The following is a 26742-nucleotide window of genomic DNA, read 5'->3' as shown; positions in this document are numbered from 1 at the left end:
GAAATATTAATACAACAAGGAAAAAAAATAAAATATTAGCATTATACATTGGTGTTTAAACAGAATGTAAAGACAAAATCTAACACTGTATACAGCTTTCTAAAGCAAATGTGGTGGCCGTGTGGCTCATTCAAATGGTCATTGAGCTACCTACAAGGTCAATAAGATGCTCAGCCCAATGAACAACTAAGTAGCCTAGGCAGCTGGCTAACAATGCTGTTATAATTGCAAGGCAAAATTTTACTCTGTCAATACTGCAACAGGAAAAATTGTCCTGCTAAAGGTTTGGATTTATAAATTGCAGGCAAGAAGAGCTACATTTATCTGCATTATTTGGGCGTTCACCAGCATTTATATACATAAATAAAAAACATTTTGAACCTAATTTGTAATAAAATGTAAACATCATACATTGTTCCTTATCTCAATTATTTTTGTACGTGGCTAGAACACATAATCTATTTCATGTATTAAAATAAGTATAGCATATGCTATTTATTTTGTTTTCTCTTAATTTTATCACTTACCATTTACATCCAGAAATGTCCGGGCCCGTCCACTTCCTGCACTGCTGGTAGCAAAACAGTCATAATAGCCTTCATCATGGGAAGAGACATTGGCTATTAACCAACTTGTATTGACTGATTCTCTACAAATAAAAAATGATACATTATTTTTTATATCTTCAGATAATTGAATGCACTCCAGGAAATGTGATTTCACAAAAACTTTGCAATGCTTATAGTTGTGTAACTTATAGTTACCCTGTTTTAGGATTAATAGTTAGTGAAAAAGGAATACAGGTTATAATAACCTTTCCAATCTTCCTGACCAACAATCTTCCCCTTTTAGGGTAATATTCCAAAATATAACCATAACAATAATCATAAATATAACCAAAAAAAACTGAGTTTGCTTAAACACTATGTTATACCACATATATATAAAATATACTGGGGTTTTTATTGTTTCTTTTTACATCTCAGTGTGTTGATCTTTTTCAGCCTACTTTAGCCATTTTCAATGCACTTTCCCTAACATTGGCTACACAATTTCTAAAAACTGGTTTCCTAATTTTACTAAGATGAATTATAGCTTTGCAATGTGTCAGCACAGCTGCCCTTAGTCTCTATATGGGCACAAATTACAAGAAACAAGGGCAACTGGGGGCATTTCCATTCATAATGAGAATGCCTGCATAAGTAGCTTCATAGTAAGATCATCATATCGAATTTAAATAAAGAATGTATTCTTAAATTGATTAGGATCAACGTTTGTGAGCCCACACTGTATACCTTAAGAAGGAACTTTAAACTACATTTCCTTTTTACACATAAACAAGCATTAACACATTTTGTAGTGCAGTACTTATGTGTTCACATTTTCTATTTACCTGAATTTCTGTTCAGGACCAAGTCGAACCCCATTCTTACTGAAGTGCACAGTTATAGGTATGAGACTCTCCACAATGCATGGAATGTGACCAGACTGTAAGTAATACCCAGGAGTTACTTCAGGCATTGACACTTTTGGAGCTCCTATAAATATCAACAAGGTCAAATATGTTTTCAAAGGTAAGGTGTTTTGCTAAATTGGACATAAAATGAAGGATCTATATTTCTTGTGATCACTTTTCCTTTGTCAAACATATAGCACACATCACAAAAGCTTCAAAATTCTAAAATTACCTGGAACAATATTTGAAAAGGAAACACTGGATACCCGTTGAAACAAATAATCATCTTTATCGTATCCTGTTATTCTTATAAAAAAAGCTTCCTTTGGTGGAATAAATTCAGTTACATTCCATATTTCATATGGTATCTTATCAGGGTAATATTTTACTGGAATTGTTTTCAGAGGCTTTCCTGATGTAGTCAGCAGTTCCAGGCGATCAATTCTAGCTGGGTGCTGTAAGCCAGTTGTGTTTAGAAGCACATAAGTGAGGATTCCTAAAAGCAATAAAACATTTTGTTAATAGGTAACAATGGAAGCAAGGCTTCAAATAAAAATACTGTATACATCCAAACACAAGCTATTGTGATGTAATGGCACATTTATAAAAAGGCAACCTGGCCAATTGCCAGAGAAGTGCTAATATTTTGTTAAAAATAAAATCATTGTTAAAGTGGTGACAAATCTTAATTTTAATGAACATCGGTTTTTCAATGAATTAATGTTTTTACTATGCACCAGAACTAAGTGCCACACTTAAAGAACTCTATCAAACCTGATTGTGGATATGCCCATAGTTTTTATACAACACTGCAATTGGCATTTTTGCTGTATTAACCACTTTACAAAGTAGTGTATGTGGCTAAAAAAACGGATGCGTCAAATATGGTGGTTCGTTCCGCCATGCAAATGAATTGAGCTTCTAATTGCCACTTTACAAGCAACACAGAACCTCCATTGTCTCCTCCATTTTTAGAAGCATCATCTCTAGGGAGCAAAACCTGATCCCACCTAATGGCCACATCATGTTCCAAAAGTCGTAATCGGGTTTCTAAAAGTGGAGATCAAAAGAGTGGATAACAGAAACCAAAGAAAAGTTGTGCACAAAACAGATCATTCTCAAGTTAATGTCAACAATTCAGTCTTTCTGACCAAACTCTGAGCACTGAGTAAAGTAAAAGCTAGCCTTTTTTACCAAGCTAAACACAGGTCTCGAAACTTCATAAGGACCAGGGTCAGCCCCATTCCAAAACAATGCAAACACAAACAAATACACCAAACTTTGTGCAATAAAAGAAGATAGGTAATAAAAACAATGATTTATAAACTGTGCTCACAAGTTGGCACATTTTATTTTTTCTATTACTATTATTAATCTTCCTTCATTGCATGAAATTGCTCTGCTATCTTTGGTTTGCATAAAGCTTTTTTCTGTGTAACCAGTAACTGTACTTTTCTACTTAGCATCAACTATTTGTATTAGGATGAACACTGTCAGTAACCCCTTCAACCTCTTCCAAGCAATCTCTTAGAAAATTGGCTGCCAGCAGGCACACACATTTCATATTTTTGTCATTAGGTGGCAACACAACTAGGTGCTTGGCTCTGCAGGCCTTTACAAATAATACTGAAGATACTCACAAACATGGTGTTGCCTAGTAATGCAGGAAATGAAATTACTATATGTGTCCATAACCACTAACATCTGTTCCTCCAAGTTGTTATAACCTCTGTGGGTCACTTGCAATGGATTAACAAAGAACTGTATATGGTACCAGTTGCAACTATGTAGCTTCTTGCTTTCCTAAATGCTTTGGAAATTTGAAAGTTGTGTATGGTTCTGAAGTGTTCACCTTATTTTCCTCTATTTACTTTGCAAAATAAATAATGCTTTACTATTTTAGTAAATTAACCCATGTGTTAACTGCACATTGCTTGTGGCCAGGAGATTCTATATTTGTTTATTCCTTTTATATATACTGCATAAAATACATAAAACACAACAGAGAAAACAACCTTCTATGGGTCTGCTGGATGTTTTACTGAAGTCTAATGTAGGTTTATTGGAGAATCCTGCCTGGAAATCCACTGTACTGACTCCTGTGATTCTTACTGAATGCCGTCCACTGCTTGAAGTCTGAAAGAAAATGAAATGCATTTTTATCAATAAAAATTATTTTAATAAAGTAGATGGTTCGATGGGGCAAATTTATACATCAGTGCTTTGTGTAGTTTCACTAGAAAGCCCATCTGTAGTCCATTCTGTTTCTCCACCATTAGATAGGTATCCACCAGAGAAGCCTTTCATAGTACTGATGTTGTACCTAGAATTAGGTTGCTTGTTGTCCCATGGCTTCCATATATGAAAATAATAATAATAATCTTTACTGTATGTAAAAGTATTGATACACCGATACACAACTACAGAAAATGGGTAAGATAATTAGTAACACAAACAATGTCATGTAAAAAAATTCTTAGGGTTTCACTAAAACACCTTAGGTTTGATATAATTTTCTTACATTATATTTCTTAGAGACATTTACATTTCTATGGTTCTGTACAACTGTCTACCTCATGCTAATACAGATACAAGACTTATCTATCAAGGGATTGCATATATATATATATATATATATATATATATATATATATATATATATATAAATATATATATATATATATAGTGAGGGAAATAAGTATTTGATCCCCTGCTGATTTTGTATGTTTGCCCTCTGACAAAGAAATGACCAGTCTATAATTTCAGCATGACAATGACCCAAAACACACGGCCAAGGCAACAAAAGAGTGGCTCAAGAAGTAGCACATGAAGGTCTTGGAGTGGCCTAGCCACTGATGATTGATAGGTTGATAGCTGATCAAATACTTTTTCACTCATTACAATGCACATCAAGCTCTGACTTTTGGGTTTTTGAGGATTCTTTTGTTGTTATTCTGTCTCTCACAGCTACAATAAACCTACCATTACAAATATTGACTGGTCATTTCTTTGTCAGAGGGCAAACTTACAAAATCAGCAGGGGATCAAATACTTCTTTCCCTCACTGTACATATATATATATATATATATATATATATATAGAGAGAGAGAGAGAGAGAGAGAGAGAAACATATAAAGATGGATGTATATCTAGCTTACAGCAGTGATGTCAGCTAAGTTTAGACTTAGGCACTGCAATGTTTCAGCTAAGCATGTATAGTTTTAACCTATATAACACATTCTGTCTCACCTTAATTTTCCACATCCCAGGTGTTGGCTCTTTAATATTTAAAACTTTAGCAGAATTGTGTATATTTAGTAGTTCATTAAGGCCGGTTTCTGGCTGTATCTTCTTCCCTGAAATTGCATGGAAAAGAAAATAGCATAAATATTGCTTGACAATACTTGCCAGGCAACTGTAAGTAGTTCACAAAGGACTATGATTAGAAAACATATTTTAAACCAGTGCTTCTCAACCAAGGCTCAGGTTACTGAGGCTGCTAGGGTTTCCTTCAGCTATGAGCAATTTGGACCTCTCAGGGCAATTACCATTGACACAAATAATCTTTTCTGTAAAGATGGCATTCTTATCACTGGCCAGTAATGTAGAAGACATTGTTTCACCTGACCATTGCATTAATGAACTGACAGCTGTGGATATAGTAATTATTGCAGGGGTTCTCTGAGATCCGAAATTTTTTTCAAAGGTTCCCCCATATTTAAAGGGTTGAGAAAAGCTGTTCTACCTGATTTCTTTGTATGACATAAAAAGTTTTCCAGCTAGTTTATAGTAGAAAAAGTGCCACATCCCTAAATACAAACATTCATAAAAGCCACAAGATTAATTGGCACTTTTGAGGCATATGCTCTGGATTAGCTTTTAATGGATCAGCCTTGACAAGAAGTTTGGGTGATCCATTGAAAGCTAATGGGATAGAAATGGAAGATAGGAAATGCGAGGCATTTGATTGTTGAATTAGGAGGCAGCCTACCAATACATGGAATAGCAGTTTGTTTGTTGCTTGGATGTTGTTTCCGATGTCCTCCATTGTTGTTTAATGCCAATTTCAGATCTGGGGATTCTCTATACACTTTAAGGATTATCCAGGCTAAAGTATGAACTTTGTATGTCACGGTTTTTGTTATGATCAATTTGTTTTTAATGAATCAAATATTTGTATGGTTTAACTATTTCTGTATTGTTGAATATGTAATAAAGTATATATTTTTACTATTTTTTGTAAACTAAATGGTACATTTATCCAGAGCATGTGCCTCAAAAGTCCCAATTAATCTTGTTGTTTTTTAGAATCCCGGATTTCTTTGTGCCTATCCTGTGTTTTCAATTTTTCTTTCTTTCTATACTCTGAACTCATTAGGAACAAAATTTTGTGGTCTTGTATGAACTGTTATCAACTTGTCTACTTATCGTTATTTTGATTGTTAACCTTTTTTACCCATTACTTCACTCAGCATGTTATTTTGCATTGTACTTCTCTGTCTAAGGTTTACCTAGGCTTTAGCTTGTCTTCCTGAAGGGTTGCAACATAGCATGTTACTAGATCTTTAGGTCAAGTCACAGTTCTATTCAGGGGCCAATGAACGTTGTGCATATGGATTTGATTCACCAAGTCACCTCTAATAATTAAGGCTTTCTAAAGAGTGAGATTTGGGACATGCTGAAGTTGATATGTAATCAGCAATACTGCTTGTCACTTTAGTAAACCTTAGGCATGCTTGAGCATACCTTACAAGTCTGAGGGGCAGTTAGCTGTTCCCAAAAAAAGGCAAGTACAAAAAAAAGGTTTCAGTAAGTTATACATGCTTGTATAAATCAGTTCAATATGGCTGGAGAACAAGGTGGCAAAGCTAAGCATTGCTTGAGAAGAGCACAGCAGCACTAAATGCATCTAGTTTCTGCTATAGTGACAGCAAAAATTATTTTACTGAGTTCCCTAACTGTTTATTTCCAGTTATTGGCTGAATATTGTTGAAGCATAAGAAACTGAGCATTTCTTCTACTCTTCTTTAAAATTGTGGAGAGTTGATCTTTCATGATGGAAATTTCTTGCCTGATGTTTGTTAAATAGTTAATTAAGTTAATTAAGTTTAGCCACTATATACAAATTCAGTTAAAGTTTATTCTTTTCTCATGTACATATGAAATATACAGTTGGTCCTGATTTTCTTCTTTATCTGTCATTTGCTGTTCTGTCTCATCTATTTCTGACTCCAGTCCATGTTCAGCTACTGTTCTGCTTCCTCTTTTTTTCTCTTAGAGTCTTCAATCAGCTACTACTCCCCCAACATCACAACAGATTACAAACAGACTCTTCCAATCATCAATTCTAGTGAGATGGCATACTTTACTAAATAAAACATTTCCAGATAAAATATTTTCCCAACAGGGCAGCCATGTTACATAGTAGGTTAGGTTGAAAAAATACATAAGTTCATCAAGTTCAACCATGTATACCAGTTGGTTAAGAATCACTCAGAGAAAACCATTCAAGTTGGAACTATTTCATGAGTTTGCATACATTTTTTAGTTTTTATTAGGTTAGTCTTTCTCACCCACTGGATTGTACAGCTCAATATGCGGTGCTGGTCCACTCAGTGACACAGTGACTTCTTTAAGGCTTGGATCAAATGGAATTTCCCAGGTGAATGATGCCTCACTCAAGTGGTCCGTGGAAGTAAGATGAACCTTGGAAGCTTGAACAGCCTCTTCCACCCATTTCAATACCTAAGAAATGTAACTAAAAGTGAGCATATAAAAAACGTAAAAAAAAATTTCCATGTTAAAAATATATATATTAGGTAAAAATTCAAGAAAATTAAATTGGGTGGAACTTTATCAATTATGTAAATTATGTAATGTAAGGTATTGTCACTGTTTAAATGTCATCAAGGGTCATTTTAAAAATCCAACTATAATTCGACATTTAAACTTTTTAAAATGTAGAAATGTAAAAAATAAAAATAAAATGACAGTAAAATTACAAAAGATAAAGAATAAGATTTTTCTGTTGCCTTTGCATTTTATAAAGGGCAGAAAATGTAGTAATCCCTACTTTTAGGCTATAAAATTTGGTGTATTGTATCAATATTACATTACCTCTTTAACTTGTTTCTTATTTAGGTGAAATACTTGACCAGAACTTGTGGAAGCAATTTCTTCGTATACCTTATACCCCACATGACCTCTGTCATCACAGTCTCCAGTAAGCACAAACACCACCTACAAATAATAAAGGTTATATGTCATCAACAGAACATCTATTAGACATTTTTAACGCACGTTTTTAAAGAGATAAAGTAGCTTGTTTATGACCTTCAAGGTATCTGAATTAATAACAGGGTATTAAACATATTGTCAATTTTTCAGCCACAGACATTTGAGGCAACAGGCAGGGCATCATAAATCAGGCCTAGAATTTACATTTATATACACATTATAATGTGATCCTATCCAAACAAGAGCTCTTGGGGCTCCATTTGTAAAAGAGGGAATCTAACTTTCCCTCAAACATTTCCTGGCAGGAATCTTTCCGGCCCACGTGTTTCAATGGCAGTAAATGATTCCCACCAGGGAGGGAGTGTCAGATTCCCTCTTTAATGTTCTTGGTGTTTGTTATTTAATGTAAACATGATAAATTGCATTTGCTCAACACCTCTTCTTGTGAGAAGTAATGATTCTGTTCAAGCTATGCCAGCATTTCCATACAATATAAAAAACACTGCAATACATGTGCAATACATGTCTAGTTTGTTTTCTGTACTTCTCCTAAAGCCAAATTAATTTTAATGCCTATGTGTTTCATGCCTAATGCATATGTAAATCAATAAGTAAATTGAGAAGGTGGAATCTGTTATGTGATAGCACTCTCCTCCTCTCGTCAAGTGCGCTCTGGGCTGCTCTGCAGAACACACCAGGGAATGTACAAATTTAATGAAGTGCACACACAACATATATATAGATATACATAGATATATACATATACATGGATGTAAAGGCACAGTATGTTGTAGTTAGACAAGCATCCAATTAGGACAGTTATTTAATTCACCCACTACTCCGAAATTCATACCACTCCTATCTATTATTTCTTATAGGTCCAGCTCAGACCATTGCGCTGCTTGGTAATTATAAGACACGCTATAATAAAACACCGCTTAACATGCTACAACTTACATTAAAATTATCAAATACACGTACGTATCAACACAAGTCAAAATGCAGTGTCAAGACCTTAGAAGAGCAGTACAATAATGAATGCCCACAAACATCAATGAACTGAAGCAATGTTACAATGCAGAATCAGCCCAAGGTCTTCAAAGATGTGAGAGTCTCAAAGGACTCAAGGACTGTATTTTTAAAGCAGAGAATCTGACTTTGCCTAAAACATTCCGCAGGTGGAGAATCAATCACCGCCATTGAAACACATAGACTTGGAAGATTCCCTACACAGGAATATTTGAGGGCATTTATGATTCCTTTCTTTATAAACAGACCCAAAAAAATCATGCAGAAAACTATGACATCAAGTTAATGCTGCTATAGCTACTGCAAGTTATTGAATCATGGGGCGTACGTAGCTTTTCACATGTGGCATTTTAGTTTAATTTTTTTAAACAAATAATGATTCAGTGGGATCTGTTGTAGGTTGTTTTACATTTGAGATTAGATATAAATATTTTGGGCACACAATAATTTTATATTGAACAATGTCATTAATACCAACAGACTGATGGAAAACTATTTGCTTTTGTCTAAATAGTTCATTTCTTAAAATGAGTATTAATGATGGCAGATTCATTCTACCCAAAAATATAATGGGAGATATCAGCTATGTTTAAGTTGACTTTTTATTGACATCTGGGGTTTCCTTACTTGAGATTGCTTCTGCTGTATTAGTTGTAGCACATCACTGGTAAGATGGTAGTCCTTTGATCTGGCATCAGTAAACACATAGATGAAAGATCCTGGCAGGGATATTTCCAGGGCAATTTTAATAGCTCCCACACTCATCTCAGGACAGTCTCCTCCTCCCTTAAACAAAAAAAAAACAGTAATTACAACACACTGTAGCTCAGAATCCAAACATATAGGGGTTATTAAGGACTTGTTTTAATAGAATGATTAATTGAAATACCATATTAGATTTAGGACATTGATTTTAAGTCCACTGGTTTATCAATCTTAACAGCTATTGTCTTTAAAGCAGCATACTTATTCCATTCCTCTACTGTCCATTGATCAACATTATGCAATGTTGAGTGTATAGAGCTAGTATTGCATAAAATACTTTTTTCTTCTGATTTGTAACTGTATGTGCGATAACCAACAAGTAACCCAGATCTCTAATTTGTAAAATGACTATTAGACATACTTTGAAAAGCTTTATTAGAGGAAGCATTACAAGCAGCAGTAAAATAACTGGTAATGATAGGTAGTATTCCTTTGAAGTTCTTTGCATGTCTTTCAATAATATGTTTTAAGGAGAAGAGCTCAAAGACAAGTGTTAAAATAATTATCCTAAATGTTCAATCAGTTTATCTAAAATATATTCTTACAGTATAATCTAGGACACTTACACCCTATTACATACTTTATAAAACCTATCATATGCCCTTGGGTAGATTGTACTGGTGCCATATTAATGTAAAAGTATTTGTAGTATTTACATTCCCCTGCAATTTATACTAAAAAGACCCTATCACATCTGCAGGTAAAAGCACAGAAAAATCTGTTTAAATGCTTATTTGCTGTTTCTTTCCCTAAACATTTTTTATTAATTTGTAATTCACATTTTACCTTGCTAAAGAAATAATCCTCATAATGTTAAGGGCTCTCCTGTTGAGAGTATGTAATTATTAAAGTATAACAGTATAGCATACAACTTTAAAGTGGAACCTACTGCCCTCTTTGCAAACCTTTCTGTAATGTTCACCTTAGTGTACAATCCTGGCAAAGTTGGCTATTGGAAATGACTGAACTCCATGCACACGTGCCTGAGTTACATCGTTCTTGCTTGGCCAGAGATCCAGAACCCAGAAGAGAAGTAAGTGAGGATGCCAGGACCCCCAACAAAGTGAGGTTAAAAATTCACAGAGATTGCTCTATTTTGATCATAAAAAATGTGATATAAATCTACTTGGTGCATTATAACTTTTTGACGGTTTTTCAGGATTTTTTAGCTTTAATAATGAATGTTGCAATATTTTAACATTGGAGTCCTGTTATCTATTTTAACGTTCCAATGCTGACTTTTTGGAAACCAAATACCTTTTGAGCTTTCAACCCTGTATACCCTATAATATGTGGACGTCCTTTTATTGGATATGTTAACCCTATACTTGGGAAGTTTGGTCTGATTGGACTCTGAGTGTAGAGTTTTATATTATTACTAATACCACATATTTGGCCTACATTGCTCAGCTCAGGCCCAAAGCCATGGCAATCTGAAATCCATTTTTCCTCCAGTTCACATCACTGCTTCATAAGTTTAGGACAGTGGGGCTGATTAATTCAAGCTCCCCAAGGCTGGATATGATACACATTCATCACTGAAGTAGGGTGATCCAGCAAACCTGGATTGGGTCTCTTCATAGTTGTTTGCTATTTGCTAGCAAATGTTTTGAATCCTGGGCCAGATCCATTCCAGTTTTGCTGGATCACCCAGGTACACTGATGAAAGTGTATTTTCTCCAGCCTTGGATAGTTTAAATAAATCAGGCTCATTGTGTACTAAAACACAGCTCAGTGTAAAAACAAGTACACATCAACTCAATCCAAAATGCTGTGGTGGGATCTTTAGAGAGTTATATGATGCAGACAAGGTTTTAGTGGATACTGTAACCTTACACTTGGGGAGGTTTCACTTGTGATTGCCCATTGGTTTGCGGATTTGACATGAGGCATATAAGGATTTACTTGCACATTATGATTTATTATCACTAGGGAAGATTATCTGGATTTATTTTATCATTTTAACACATGCCTATGAACTCTTTTTTATATTGTTATTTTTAGAATTTCTTTCTTTGCAATATTTGCATATTTGAATTGTTAGTCCTGTCTGAATATACCGGTAAGTTTTTTTCAGTTGTTTTCATATTAATTATTTTAACCAAAGTTGTGTTTTATTAACACATTTCAGTACAAAAGAACTTTACAAATATTTCCAAGCAACTCTTCTTTTCTTTTTAATGGACCTTGAGTACAAATCAGGCCAGGAAAGTGTAAGCATTGCTCTGTTTAGACAACAATAAAGGCAGCTTCCTCACATATTTTATGTAATATCTTCACTGACAGAACCCATAAACAATCACTGCATGCTGCACTGCACTCATCTAATAACTGGAGATAATACAAAAACATTTAGAATCTAATCCTATTACAATAGACAATTATTGTTGTACTGACCTGTACATAGAGTTCTCTAAGTTCATTCTGAAATGTTTCTGGATCTGTTGTGATTGTGACAGGACCAATTTCTGGAACAGAACACAATTATACAATCATTAAATTTGATTACAATGTATACATATCTTACATATCTAAAGCAGATGCTTTACTTGGCTGTAAAGCAAGACTGTCTACATATAAATAGGCTTTAAAGAAGTCTCATGCAATATTACAGTGTGGTTTAAAGAACCACCCCACACCATTGGTGATACTGGCCTTATCCATCTATTGATCTGAATGGAAAATACTTCAGAAAGTACCTCATATGTTTGACCCTATATGACATAAACATTTCAATTGATGGCACATGTCTGATCAAGTTAGGTAAGGAGCAGTGAGGAGAGTGACACAGTCTTTTTTTCTATGACCTTGTTTTTTATCTCCAGCCATTAATTTTGCATATAATGGGAAAGAGTCTGAACCTTTGTTTAGTTTCTATTGCTGTAAGTCACCTAACTGGGAAGATTTCACCACCAAGACAGTAAGTGAAACAAAATCTTTAAAATAGTGACACAGATAGGACTAAAAAATATATTAGAATCTATGTTTTATTAGTGCGGAGATTCAGTTTAGCCATCCTTGTAAATTGCCATTTTCCCACATTCATTTATAAATGGCGCTTTGAAGCTCAGCTTGGCTGTACAGGATTTCTCCTTTTCAAACTCTCACTGTCAGCAAGACAGTGACCTATTCTCTTCCTTTGTCAAATTGCTTGTCTATGAGGTCAGGCAAACCTGGGTATGAGCTACTTACTTATCAGCATATAAATAAATCTGCTACATCATTCTGAATGGCACACCAACACACTAACCCAATGGACCTGTGACACACACTGGCAACATACCAGAATAGACAAAATCAGATTTTTTCTGACTAAGGACACCACCCTCAGTTGTGTTGTGGTGCTACTTGTGTATTTCTGTTTCCATTTCAGTGTGTTAGCAACGTGTGTCAGAGGCCCATTGGTTTGGTTTGTTGGGTTGTCTTTCAAAATAAATAGCACTGCACTGTGGTGATCAGGGGTCCCCAACCAGTGTGTTGCAGACTGTGACCAAGCTGGGCTGTGCTGAACTGAGCTGCAGCCATCTTTGTAGGTTACAGGAGTCTTCACTGTGACAGGAATGATCTGTGTCCTCTCTCCTGTTATTTAGTTCAGGGAATCAGTCGGCTTGCTTGACTGGCTAAAAAAAGAGCCTATAAAATTATTCTGGCCAGACTGATGTTGGACGGAATATGGATGGAGACATGTTGGATGGAGACAGAAAAAAAATGTTCACAGACACAAATGTTATTTGTGTCAGTGTGATGCTGACAAACCCTGTGATGCTGAGGGTAAACATTGTGCGAAAGTAATGCCTGGAGCTGCCGAGGGAAAGGAGTGGGTGGAAAAGCAGCAGGTGCTGCAGGGTAAAAAAAATGTACTAAGAAAGACAAAGGGGATTGTCAAGTGGGTAGGTAAGATAGGTGGGATTGGTTAAAGTTCAAGTAAGGGGGAAAAGTGAAGGAGTGAAAAGAGGGTGAAAAAAGTGGGGGGGCAGTTTGTTCAGAAAAATGCAGAGAAAAAGTTGCCCTGCCACCCGCACTTTAATAAGGGTGAAGTGTTGGTGGGTGAAAAGGTAATTGTGGGTGAGTAGTAGGTTTGAAAGGTGTGAGAGTCATCTCGGTGTGGCATCTCTTTAAGAGAAAGTTAACGGTATGGTTTTGATAGTGGTAAAAGGGGGGCTACTAGTAAGGTATTGTTCCCGAGTCTGTGGTAGTACGGTGCGGCTGGGAGCAATAAAAAATGGTGGTGCATACCCCCACAGACAAAAAAAAGTTAAAACAGCATTTGATGGGTTAAGTGTTGCCCTTGAGGGCCTGCAACCAGGATAGGTTACAAAGGGATATGTTTTGTTACACTGTTGTTATATTGTATATGGTAAAATTGGTAAATATTGTATTACTATTTTGGTTGTAGTTATATCATGGTTAAATGTGACTTAAAATTGTTCTGAATGTATAAAAATGTATATTGTTGTGATAATTCGAATTATAAAGAAAAAACAGAGGGGTTCATTCAATGAAGCTCCTAAAAGACAATTCCCCAAAATTTATGGTGTGCTCTCAGTTATTTGAGGGAAGGTACAAGGGCAAGGGTGTGGAATGGTGGTTAGGGGTGGAAAAGAAAGGGTAATGGGGAGGATAAGCGAACATACTAGCTATCAGTCATGATAAAACTCTAAATTTTCTTTGTTTTCTGTATTGAATGAGTTCCTAAAAAACTTCCTTCCTCTTTGTAAGACTAAATAACACAAACTAACATACTATTATCCTATACAGCATATAATCTGGATTACAAGGATATTAGCTGTATACCAAGTATAAATAAACACAACTGCAATGCATAGGGACTGGCTTCCATACGTGTGTGATCTGTAAGCACTCTATAAACCCCTATTGTGTTCTTATGAATGAAGCATACATTCCCTAAATTGCTTTCAAATGTACTCCCAAGCTAGTCATGTCATTTTAAATCTACATTTACATTTCTCAAGGTCTACAGCCTGTAAATCTAAAAGTACAAAACAAACAGCCCTGTAGCAAACAGGAAGTGTCAATTGTATTAGCAGAGACAAGTATTAGGAGAAGAAATTACAGCAATGTTTGAAACATCACTGATCCCATTTCTAGATCTAGGAGCCTATTTATAATGCTGTGAAATTGACGTTCAACAATCATTTGCTGAAAGTAAATTTTAATGAAGTTCACTGCATTAAACAATGAAAGTTTGTTGAATGTCAGAATTACTGCTTTATAAATACGCTTTTTAGTGTACACCTACCCCTGTGCCCCTGATCAAGGATTTTCAAGAGGACACACATTGATTTATTAAAGCTCACCAAGGCTGAAGAGGATAGACTTTCATCAGTGAAGCTGGGTGATTCAGTAAATTTAGAATAGATTTCCTAAAAATCATTTGCTATTTGTTAGCAAAATATTTTCAATTCTGGACCAGATCCATTCCAGGTTTGCTGGATCACCCAGCTTCAATGATGGAAGTGTAATGTATGCATACATTTCTGGAGCAATATGGAGGCAATGGAGAATAAGGAGCCAAGGGACAACTTTCCCATTTAAAGAGGGCAGGTTTGGAAAGGTGGGGCTCTAAATGACATCCACAAACATTTATTGACTATTGTCTGACTTTTTTGTTTGAAATAGTAGATAAACAGCAAAGTAAAGATTGTAAGTGTAGAAGTAGGGAAGAAAAACCCTTTAAGAATCCTTCAGGGAGGTATACCTATATCAGGTATACCTACAAGTAGTGTCTACCTGCTGCAACCCCCATTGGGAATGAATAGGGGCAGTAGTGAGCAGTACAAGTACCGCTCACTGCCGCCAGCTGTCACATGTGTCATGTGCAGCGGCTGGTTGTTTTTGAACCAGCGCTGCTGGGCGTGTGCTGGAGCAGCTGGCTAAGGGACAACCGTTTCTATTCTTTTAGGTTAGAGCAGCAAAATGTTTTAGGTAGAAGCCTAGTGCCGGTTTGGGTGTTGATAGCTTGGCTGCAGTTGCATCCATAACCACAGCAAAAGACTCCCTGGTAGAATACAATGCCTTTTCCCAAGGTTCAGTTTGTGTGATGAAGCAAATGCCCCCAGGCTGTGATAGAAACCATCACAAAGCATCACTACAAGAACCTTACCTCAGAATTCTTAAGTTCCTCCATATGTCCTCAGACATGACTACAACCCTTTATCTCTTCCCAAAATACAAACTGTGTAATTGCACAAATGACCATTGGGTTTGCAAGCATCATTAGTTGCACCATGGATCACAATGCAATTAGTATTGAATGAGCTTGGTTTTTTTTCTTTGCAGGCCCTAGCAGTGGTAAATGGGCCTACAGTACAGCACAGAAGTATAAAATGAGAAACAACTTTTCTGTTATAGAGATTTTCTTAAAATATATAATAGTCAGTTTGCCCTCTTGTGCTACTTACTGGGATTCAGTATTACATCAATCCTGTTTTGCAAACTCTTCTAAATACCCTTCTTGATGCCTTGTCTTGATAAATTTGAGTCTCAAATCTTCAGCAAGTAGAAGAATAAATAATGCAGATTTTCCCACATTATTGGTTAGATACATGCGTGTTTCATAGTCTGTTACACAGAAACTTTGAAGCCGGCCAGAGCCAGACTTTAGCTGCTATTGTCAATGTGCCCTGAAAATAGTTTTGGGGAACTAATTGCCTTAAAGCAGGAGAAAATCTACTGTTAACACTCAGAGGGTTTGCCACAATGTGCAGGTATGCTCAGCTCCCTGTCAACTCAAAAACTGCGATGTCCCTCCTCACTCTCAGCCACTCTTATCTTCCCTGTGCTTTCTTTCTTCTTCATGGGCCAGGTGAGAATGATATAGCTACATGCACCACACATGCACATAGTAGCTACTTCACCTTGTTAAGGAAGCCTGCCCAGCTTGTACACTGAGCCACATTTGTGCAATTTAGTGTATACAAAAAAAAACAGACAAGCTCTCTGGCAAAAGGTACTTAATAGTCTTGCCAGAAAAAAAATATCATATATATATATTTACAATCCATTAGAAATTATCATTAAAACAGTCTCATAACTGCAAAACCTGCCAAGATCTTGCTTTTTTGTGTTCTGTTGCTCTACCAATTTAGAATTGATTCTGCTAACTTTGTAATGGTCCAGTCACTTGTATTAAATAGATACCTGGCCATCCCTTCACCACTGCCTCTCCTCCTTTACATATAAGGAGTAAATTCATGAGACAAGTGCTCACTCCTGTTCTATGTTCAAAGATCTCATTGAAGTGCACAGTGTGGATACAGACCAAAACAACAGTTTTAGGAATGTCCCCCCCCCCCCCCCAGCTTCTCATCCTCAACTTTTAGTGCTGCCATTTCACTTGGTTACTGGGAGCAAAGCAGTGGCATAGCTGCATACAATCTTTTGCAGACCATCATGGGCCATCTTTCATGGCAACTCATCACCATTGATGATGATGATCTTCTAGTTAAAGAGCTATGGGTCACAGTGCTAATTTTTTACAAGATCCTATGCTTTATGACAAGCTTTTTTAACAGAAACACTTCAAGTGCCTAATTTTCATCAGAGCTCCCTTACGTTACATCAGGGTCCCTCTTTGCAACAGATGCCCCACTTTACATCAGAGACTCTATCCCAGAACCCCCCCTTTTACTTCAGAGTCCCACTTTTACATGAGGAGCTGACTTTACTTCTAAGTCCCCTCTTTAGAAGATACAGAATCCTGTATTCACATCAGAAGGCCTCCAGCCCCTTATGGCCTGTACAACACAGAGCAGGCAGACAGTGGTCATGAAAAGTGCCCAGTCTTGACCAAGGCCTCTGCAACCCTTGTTCCTATGCCACTGGAAGGACGAAATATACTGAAAGCTCTGAATCATGACCTTTGGAACCAACCTGACCCCCCTGATGTCTTCATGACAAATATGTAAAAACATGTATAGCAATGTGCATTGGGCTGATTTAGATGTTTTGGTGTGCAGTAACCATTGTGGAAGCTACTCGGATCTGAGAACAGACACTTTTCAATTCCCTTTTCATTAGGAATCTTACTTCCAACTTTATTTAGTGAGGGAAATTTTCTCACTGGTATATTAGACTCCATTATATAATCTCCCTATTCTATTCAATGCTAAACAAAACAGTTTTACATAGAGCTGGGAATGGCTTCATAAGCATTCCTAAAATGTCTTTGTGTAAACAAAACATTTGCTATCATCAATAAACTTTTTAAACTACTAAATAATTCTGTTAAAATGTATTTCCTAAAGTGTTAGATACGTTTGTCTTTTTATGAAAAAAACTGTACATGATCTATTACCTATTTACTTTTTAAAATGTAAACTTTAGTGAAATACAAATGTAATCTAAACAAATGTTTCAACCTAAAGCTCATATATAATAAGTACATTCTCAGCTGTGTGTTCTGGCATTTTCAGAGCAGGGTTGCAGCCATACACTGGTATTGTGGTATATAACGGTGGTATGACAAGCAGTTAAAAGGAGGATAGGAGATTAGGATTTTTTCCCTAAAACTATAATTTAAACAGAGACTCTCGCACAGGCAGCCACAACAGAACAGTACTAATTAAAAAAGTCAGCCTATGCAACAAAGTATATTTGTTTGGTATAGATGAAAACAAAGCACCCAGTAGCTTCTAATGTCTGTCTATATGGGATTCTCATATTTTGATCTCAGTAAACACTAAGTTGCACAAGCATGGCTCAGTGAACAAGCCCAGCAGGCTTCGTTAAGAAGGTGAAGTAGCTACTATGTGCATGTGCAGGAGCGATAAGCGTATTATTCTAAGCATGGTGAGAAATTGCATAAAGTTTTTTACCGGGTCTCCCTGGCCATGCCCATATATACCTCACCTAGCTTCCCACAAGGCTCACAAATGAAAGCATGGGTGAACTATTGTATATCGTAACTTGCTCATCTTCTTGATGACAATAATTAGTTGTCATTAGTACCAAATATGCTCTCCCATCTCACCATCACTTGTATTACCTACAAGTACCTTTATATTACCTACCCCCCCTATATTTTGTATTTAAATAGGCCACCTTTCTCACCATACCTAATGAAGTTACCCTGGATACCCTGAACTCCTGAAATCCAGTTGGTCCCCGACATGCAGAAATATCATTAGTGAGGTATGGAGAAAAATGCAGTATACAATTATACATAGGGCCTACTATGCCTTTGATCTGAAAAATAAACCCTCTTCAACATCTAGAATAATGATGGGGGCTTGATACTTCATAACTGACCTCCTTGCACTAAACTCTGAGCTTCATGCTGAGACTCAACCCAATACTAGGTAGGCCTGAGTAGACTGTATGATATGTTTTACACTCACACTAAACTGTGGGTTGTGTGGACTTTATCTGTCCAACTAGATGGTTATTTCTGTGTAATTTATACTTTATACTTAGGGTGTGTTGACATCTATGCCTTCAACTATATGTAAATGTACAAAGATGTTAGGTCTAATTCTCTCACTAGATTCATTCACTGCATACTAGGCCTACAGAATGTAAACTGTGTATATACTAGACATCAACATTATTTCCATTAAAGTTTGTGTAGTCCATATACAGGGCCTCTATTACTATAAATATTTAGGTTGTATAGGTTTCTTGCAAGCTGGGAAGACTGTATGACTTGGGTATCTTTGAGTAGGATGGGAACATAAAAACATAATAATAAAACAAAATGTTGTTGCATCAATAAACCATATGTACTGAAAATTGAAATCTGCAAATAGTTTTTGACATTGAAAAGCATAAAGGAGTTGTATTTTCCTTGAGTGCTGATAAGCTGTACAGGTAGTCCCCAGTTTACATACGAGATTGGGACTGTAGGTTTGTTCTTAAGTTGAATCTGTATGTAAGTCAGAACATGTATATTATTTTATTAAATGCAATTAAGACAAATGTTTGTCTCAACACATTATTAGGCAGCATGGTGTCAGTTACTGTATGAAATCCTACTGATCATTCTGTATCAAAAAAAATATTATGGCCTAGACCAGGGGTGTCAAACTCTGACCCGCGGGCCAAATATGGCCCGGCATGTCCTTTTTTTTTGGCCCCCAAAAGAATCATTAATATGAATTGCAGCTGGCCCGCCGTTACTGCAATCCATAGTAATGGTGTACCAGCTGCAATTCATATTAGGCTGCTGTTCTATAGATGCAAGTACAATGCCTCTACTACAATTTCTCACTCGCGTCGCGAGACCAGCAGCCTCTCTGCCTATGCGTGGACCCGCATTTTATAGACACAAGTGATGCTGGGAATTGTAGTAGCGGCATCACTTGTGTCCATTGAACAGCAGCCTATGCGTGGACCCCGCAGAGTTTATACTGACAGGTAAGAATATTAGGTTCTGATAATTCCTGATTATTGAGATCAGGAATTATCATAGAGCTTTTGCTATATTAATAGTTTTACTGTGCCACAGAATGCAATGTGAAACCAAATGAATGCAGCAATTCATCCCTGGCCTAGACAGTCATTAACTTTTGGAGCAAGCTGTGCTTTGATATGCAAAAAGAAACAGCTGCAGAGTTTGTCTTGGTCATTAAAGAGTTACAAGAGGCTGCAGAAAGAGCTCACCACCATAAGATCACCCACATCCTCAGCTGTGTTTAGCAAAAGATTTCTTCTGCAAGTCATGCAAACCACCCTCCCCCCCTCCAAGCCTCTGTCTTGCACAGAGAAAGCAAGGAAGCCCTGTTCGTATCTAGGAGGTGTCCATATGTCGGATGTCCTTGACCCGGGGACTACTGGTACTCTTTTTATAATAGCAGTAAATTTGAATGCAGGATGCATCAAATTAAATGGCTTTGCCTATTCCTTATAAAAACGTGTTGGTATCTATATATATAAGCTGGCTCCTGGTTCTTCCTTGTTCTAGTTTCTTTGTGACTGTTCTTTGAGACTGTTTGCATCTGAAAGTAGTTCCATGTTCTTGGCATGTTTGGAATACTATTTATTATTTTTCCATCACATTTCTGTGGCATTTTCCTCAGCTAAAAAGGCTTTTGTAGAGCATGTAATTTGTACTTATTGGTTATTTTGCTTGATGCTTTTCCCGAACCAAACCTGAGTTAGTATACCAGTGATTAGTGGATGGGTAGGTTGCATTTTCACGAAACAACGAATAACTAAAATACTTAGGAGTGTAAGGATAAAAAGCAAGAGGACATTGTAAACAAAGATAAAAGAAGATAAAAGATAAAAGAGACCTAAGGTTCTAACCCTTACCCACTCTATTATAAAACATGACCAGAACTATTCTAAATAATGAATTAGTTTAAAATAAACCATTTCCTGACTAAATTTTGCTGTTCAACTATATAAAAATTGGTTTAGCTAAACTTTGGCTTTCTAAACCATTTTCTCTTTAACCAGGCTCACACCTACCAATCTTTGTGTACCCTAGTACCAGATGTTTCAATTATCTGTGCCTGAATACTAACTAGAAAACTTTGAACCCAAGAGGAGACAAGAGCACATCGGAGCTTCTTGGACATTTGAGGATGTTAAAACAGAAAATGTTTTCATGGTGGAATGTGAACGCAGACAGTTCCTAACATTTTCTAGTCTTCTGTTCTGCCAAAAGTCTGGTGTCAATATATTTTTAGGATTGTGTTTAGCTGTTCTTAGTGAAAATATAAATATTTTTATATTGCAGATTGTATTTCCTGAAAAAAAAAGTCATGCAGTCTTAACTTAATAAACAATAATTGTAGGGGAATTTTCTCTCCAGATAATAATAGTTTTATGCAACAACATGCAGCCAGACATTTTATGTTTTTAGTATTATTAAACATAGAAGGGAATTTTGTTGATATGTTGCTGTCATCTATGCTTTATTGGAAACTATTGTGGTTCTCTTGGAATTTATTATCCAATATCAATCCTTGTATGGGTTCATTTATAAAAATTCATTCATTGGGGACCATAGAAACTCACAGACTATGATGTTCTAAACAGAACCAAGAAAGCATCAATTGGGGTCTGATTACTGTAGCCATGACTACTTTATTGTTTCATTTGGTTTCACAAATGTTTACTACCAATTAATTCCATAGCTACATGTACCACACATGTGGTACATGCAATTTGATTTGTGATGGCAATTGTGTTGAGTTGTTTTGCCTTGCTCCACTTAATTCTACGTTACTCCACCTATAATCCCAAAGTTTGTTGAACTGTATGGCTTGGTTTCAGGTCCACAGTAAAATCAGGTCAGCTCTGTGACTATTGCAAACGAGAATTAAACTTCCGAAGGACAATAAACTCAATGATTTCAGGGGCAGAGGATCAGCAGACCCGGTAGGGGAAGGTTTAAGCTTTCACAACTGGAAGGACTGTGCCAAATGCAATGCAAGAGGGCACATATGCAATAAGATCTTTACTGGGTAGGGCTCCAACAGTATTTTCGAAGGACAGAAGTGATCAGTTATATGTATTCCGCTGCAGCTGGATTTCAGAATGAAGCTCACATGCTATTGGGTACGTCTACCTCTTCAAATCTGTACATCTCACTATCTTTGCTTTGACACTTTCATGTTTCCGTTAAACTGTATGTAAGGCACAGCAAGGAATGTCTGTGAAAACAACTCTGTGTTGAAACAAGTGACAAAAAGTAGCAAGATGTGGAGAATTCTGAATAAAATTGTGTCATGGACAGGTAGGCCAAGTTCCCATTGAGAAGGTCAACATATCAGTTTTGCTTTCAAATATTCAAATTAAAAAATATATAATTTATCTGTTTCATACCTAGTTTGCAAATAGGCAAAATTTCTGAAGTTCAATCTGTACCCAATTACCTATTATGATAGAAATAAAAAGGACTTTAATAAAACGCCAACCATAAATTGCGATTGTGCTAGTTAGGGTGTTCTAGGTCAAATTCAGAACTGTGTGATCCTGCATGCTTCTTGCTATGAAAGTGGAAACAAAACTTTTGTAGACCAATAACACACAGCGCTTATAATAGTTTCTATGAACCTCTGTTAAGAAATATCCTAATGTGAAAAAAACATGTAAACCACTTACCCTTTGCACAAAAAAGTCTAAAAGACTTTAAAACCAAACAAATAAGGTTAACATACTCCAAAAGACATTCAGCTCTAAAGTAAGAAACATGTAGTAGGTTGTAATGTACAAATAAACCCCAAGAGGATTAACACCAGACTGTGATAACTTCCTGCATTGTATTCTTGTGTAGTTACTTGAAAGAGCCCAGAGGAGGCTAAAATGGACATCAAAAGGGTTAAAGAATGTCAGCATGACTAAAGGCAATGGATTTGTTACTACTTTGTTTCATGTAATGTGACACACTTTTAATTCATTACACAGAACACAGACTTCACCCTGCAATATACTGGTTATGGAGAATTTTCAGGCAGCAACACATACTATTAGTTAAACTAAATACTGTACTACTGTTTATTTTTATTATAAAATTATGTCTACTGTACATCTATTTATAACAACTGAAAAATAAATTGTGATATGTATTACTGTATGCCATGGATTGCTGAAACAATTTACACATAATTATATAAGTAAAAAACAGACTGATTTACATAGTAACAAGTTCTTTTTCTTCTATTAACTAGAAGTTTTATCCATATTACATAAGCATGCTGTAATAATCACTATTATAAAAGTAAAAGTAGTGGTACTGAAACATTTTATAATATACACATTTTACAATTTTAAGAGAAACAAAACTGTTCTTACCTGGATCATGAAATGGCACCAGAGCAAAATTATAAAGCGGCTTTTTTGGTCTTTTTAAAGATGTCTCTAAAATCTTTGATGCGCCATCAATCACTTGAACTAAGTCGTCATACATGGATCCAGTGACGTCAAAAACAAATGCTAAAGTTGAGGCTCCGTCCGGGGTTTTCTCTATATCTGGCTCTAATTCTGCACAGGAATTTTGTTTAAGTAGTTGAAGCAGAAGTAGAACAATTGGCAGCTGAATGGAAAAGTTCCTTGAGAAAAACATCCTAACATTCCTCCTGATACTACTTTCTTTATATACTGACATTATGTTATTGTGTAAAAGTATATAGTGAAATGTCCTAAGACATTGCTTAAGGAAGAGTCAAAGTGGCTTTCCAGTAGTCCCTCTCAAACTGCACAAACAATGAAACTGCTCAATGGGCTGAACCACAACTGTGCTTTATATTTTGCTTCTACTTTGAAGACAAAGCTTTCTAGCTTCTTGTTAGAGAAAGTCATGGCTGCCATCTGCTGGAGCTATGAGAACATTTACTAGGAGTCCTCTCCCCCCTCTTTTTGGAATTTTTTTTTAGTGATTAAAATTAAATTAAAATCATTGTTTTTGGAAAGAGCAAAGGTTTTGGTAATAGATTTGATATTAAAAGTGGCCTTTTATCTCATGGCATAGGTGAAATGAGTTTTGAAATCTGAATTATAGGATTTAAGAAAAGCATTTTAAAAACTTTAACAGATACTAAAGCACACACCCTTAATGGTCTATTTAAAATACCAACCCATGATGCATAATCTGGGCACAAGTACTTCCAAGTTACGTCATAATCAGAGGGTAGGTGGCAGCCATTATTTTACAGGTATACGTATAATTTAAAGGTTATAGGCTTTAACAGAGCTAGAAAAAAACTTTTCTTAAAGTAGAACTAAACTAAACTGTAAGCGGATGAGCACCTCTATGCAGAAAAAAACAGGCAATGTGTCTTCTGCAATGCAGTTTTTTTTTGTTTGTTTTTAAAATACTAATGCAGTGGCTTTCTAACCTGGTCCTCTTCCGAGTTCAGGGTCCTCAGCAATCTTCATCGGCCAGGCTGGAATATTGTAACTTTTATGGATTTTTGCGGGAGTTCGTTCATTCTTGGCAGGCAGTTATGCTGGGATTGTACATTGAGCTGGGCATGCACAGCTTAGCATACACTAGATTTCAAACAGGAAAATAAGTTTGTTTTACTGTAGATACGTGGTGGCTCAGAGGTTAGAACTCGTCCCAGGTTCGACTCTCGGCCAGTACTGTCTGCATGGAGTTTGCAGGTTCTGCCCATGTTAGCGTTTGTTTCCTCCGAGTACTCCAGTTTCCTCCCACATTCCAAAAACGATGCAGTTAGATTAATTGGCTTCCCCCGAAAATTGACCTTAGACTGTATTAAGACATATGACTATAGTAGGGACATTAAATTGTGAGCCTCTTTGAGGGACAGCTAGTGACATGACTATGAACTTTATATACCGCGTCCTAATATGTTGGCACTATGTAAATGTACTGTCCTGTACTTTCTGCAAATAAGAACTGCTTTTAATTTTTTTTCAGTTTTAGGTTTTACAGCCAGGTTGGTGACTTATCTTTTCTTTATTGCAATAAAGCCACAGAGATAGGTCACTTTCTTGCCTTTCTCAGGCTGTGGTTGGACAGTGAAGGAACAGAAACAGACTGATGAGCTCATACTTTTTCTCTCTCCAACTGTCAGCATGTTACTTGTCAGTCCATGTGCATGTGGCAATTTAAATTGGCTCCCATTTTAAGAGCTGCTGTATAGGGTTTTTTTAGTTGGCTAGCCAGATTTAAAATACATTGTTTAAATAATCTGCAACAATTACAATAAATTCAATACCAACAATACCTTTACTAAAATTCCTCTTTAGGATATAAGTATGACCAGGTGTCTGCATAGCAATGATGGTTCAGGTCATAGCATTAGATGATATTGCTGACTATAACAGAATCACATCTGCTACAGTGTATTGAACAGTGCTGAACCTTGCAATCTTCTATATCAAAGAGGTAAACTTGTAAAGGAGTACTGTCCAGACATGAATTTTTGAGAGTTCCCTGTAAGAAATAAGCAAGCACTGAGCCTTCTATACCACAGTATTGCTTGAGGCATTTTGTTGGAATGTAATGGCCTTCTATGTCAAATGCCATGAACACATGTTGGATTAGGATGAAACATTCTCTTCTGACTCTAGATAACAAAAAATTATAAATTGATGTTTCTATGTGGTGTTGTCTTTCAAATCCACTCAAGGTGCTTAATTTTTTTGGATGCATGGCTTTCTGCTTTTCTCCCTTCTGCTTTGATAACTTTTCATATATATGTTTGATGTTGTTCTGGCTACCATATCATCTGAATAAGGGCTATAAACCATATAATATAATAAAAAAACACTTAATTTAACTTAATAGATCCAAAAGAATCTCATTTCTAAGCAGGTACTGTACATTGGCATATCAAGCCTGACACAAAGATGTGGGTAACCCGTGCTGTTTTTTTAATGTAAATTTACAGTGGACCTTTAGTTCAAAAATGTTATGTTTGACCTTTTTGAAATCCCAATATGGTAATTAGTGTTAGTGTTCGAATTCGGGTTGTCCCTATATTCGACCCAAAAATGGCGGTTCGAATTCTGGCAGACCCAAAAACACGGCGAATTTGTGTTTAAAAAAAAACGAACTCCAGATGAACTCTCAATAGAGTTTCTCCATTCAGAGTCCATCTAAGTTCAGTACCCAGGGTCACCGGGCTGTATTTATCATTGATAAGTATAGCCCGGGGAACGTGGGAACTTGCGGTCACAGCTGATAGGAGGCACGCTAGTGCTTTCAATCAGCTGTGACTGCAGATGAACTCTCAATCGAGTTTCTCCATTGAGAGTTCATCTGCAGTTCCACTGCGATCCCCGGGCACTAGAGGTTAATTAATCCCAGGGTTAATTAATCCCGGGGATCGCAAACAGGAGGATTCCCAGGGATGCAAGAATGACTGCAGCCATGAGAATCGACTGCGATCCTGGGGCACTGGAGGTTAATTAACCTCTAGTGCCCCAGGATTGCAGTGGAACTGCAGATGAACTCTCAATTAAGTTTCTCCATTGAGAGTTCAGTTCCTGCGGTCACCTGGCTGTACTTACCTTTGTAAGTACCTGGCTGTACTTATCTTTGATAAGTACAACCCGGTGACCGTGAGAACTTTCCGGTCACAGCTGATTGGAGGAGGCACGTAGGTGCTTCAAATTAGCTGTGACTGCAGATGAACTGCTGTTCCAAATGTGTTCTTGCATCCAATGTATTCTTTCTATCCAAGAACACATACTACAGTTACGCTAGGGCTGCAAGAGCAATCAAATCAATCCCCTTATTGCTCTTGCAGTTCTACACAGTCCCGAAAAAAACCTGACCCCCCCCCCCCCACCCCCGCCCTATAGATATTTATGGTTT

At 36.6% G+C, this 26742-nt stretch overlaps 1 protein-coding gene and 1 long non-coding RNA gene across 2 annotated transcripts in view; one reads left to right on the top strand and one right to left on the bottom strand.

Moving 5' to 3' along the window:
* Window positions 1–23629, bottom strand: part of HMCN1 (hemicentin 1) — a 132611-nt gene extending 108982 nt beyond the window's left edge. The window contains 10 exon segments of the mRNA XM_072420118.1: window positions 528–649; window positions 1394–1538; window positions 1689–1952; window positions 3472–3592; window positions 4707–4813; window positions 7031–7202; window positions 7575–7697; window positions 9351–9509; window positions 11886–11956; window positions 23250–23629. Coding sequence (XP_072276219.1) covers window positions 528–649; window positions 1394–1538; window positions 1689–1952; window positions 3472–3592; window positions 4707–4813; window positions 7031–7202; window positions 7575–7697; window positions 9351–9509; window positions 11886–11956; window positions 23250–23562 — 1597 coding nt within the window. The 5' untranslated portion in view covers window positions 23563–23629.
* LOC140336774 (uncharacterized) overlaps window positions 21918–26742 on the top strand; it is a 39016-nt gene continuing 34191 nt past the window's right edge. Inside the window, exon 1 of the long non-coding RNA XR_011921942.1 lies at window positions 21918–22013. This is a non-coding gene — a long non-coding RNA (uncharacterized lncRNA). The remainder of the gene's footprint in view (window positions 22014–26742) is intronic.

Source organism: Pyxicephalus adspersus, chromosome 8, assembly GCF_032062135.1.
Source record: "Pyxicephalus adspersus chromosome 8, UCB_Pads_2.0, whole genome shotgun sequence".
Classification (NCBI taxonomy): domain Eukaryota; kingdom Metazoa; phylum Chordata; class Amphibia; order Anura; family Pyxicephalidae; genus Pyxicephalus; species Pyxicephalus adspersus.
This window is presented reverse-complemented; position numbering and strand designations above follow the sequence as displayed.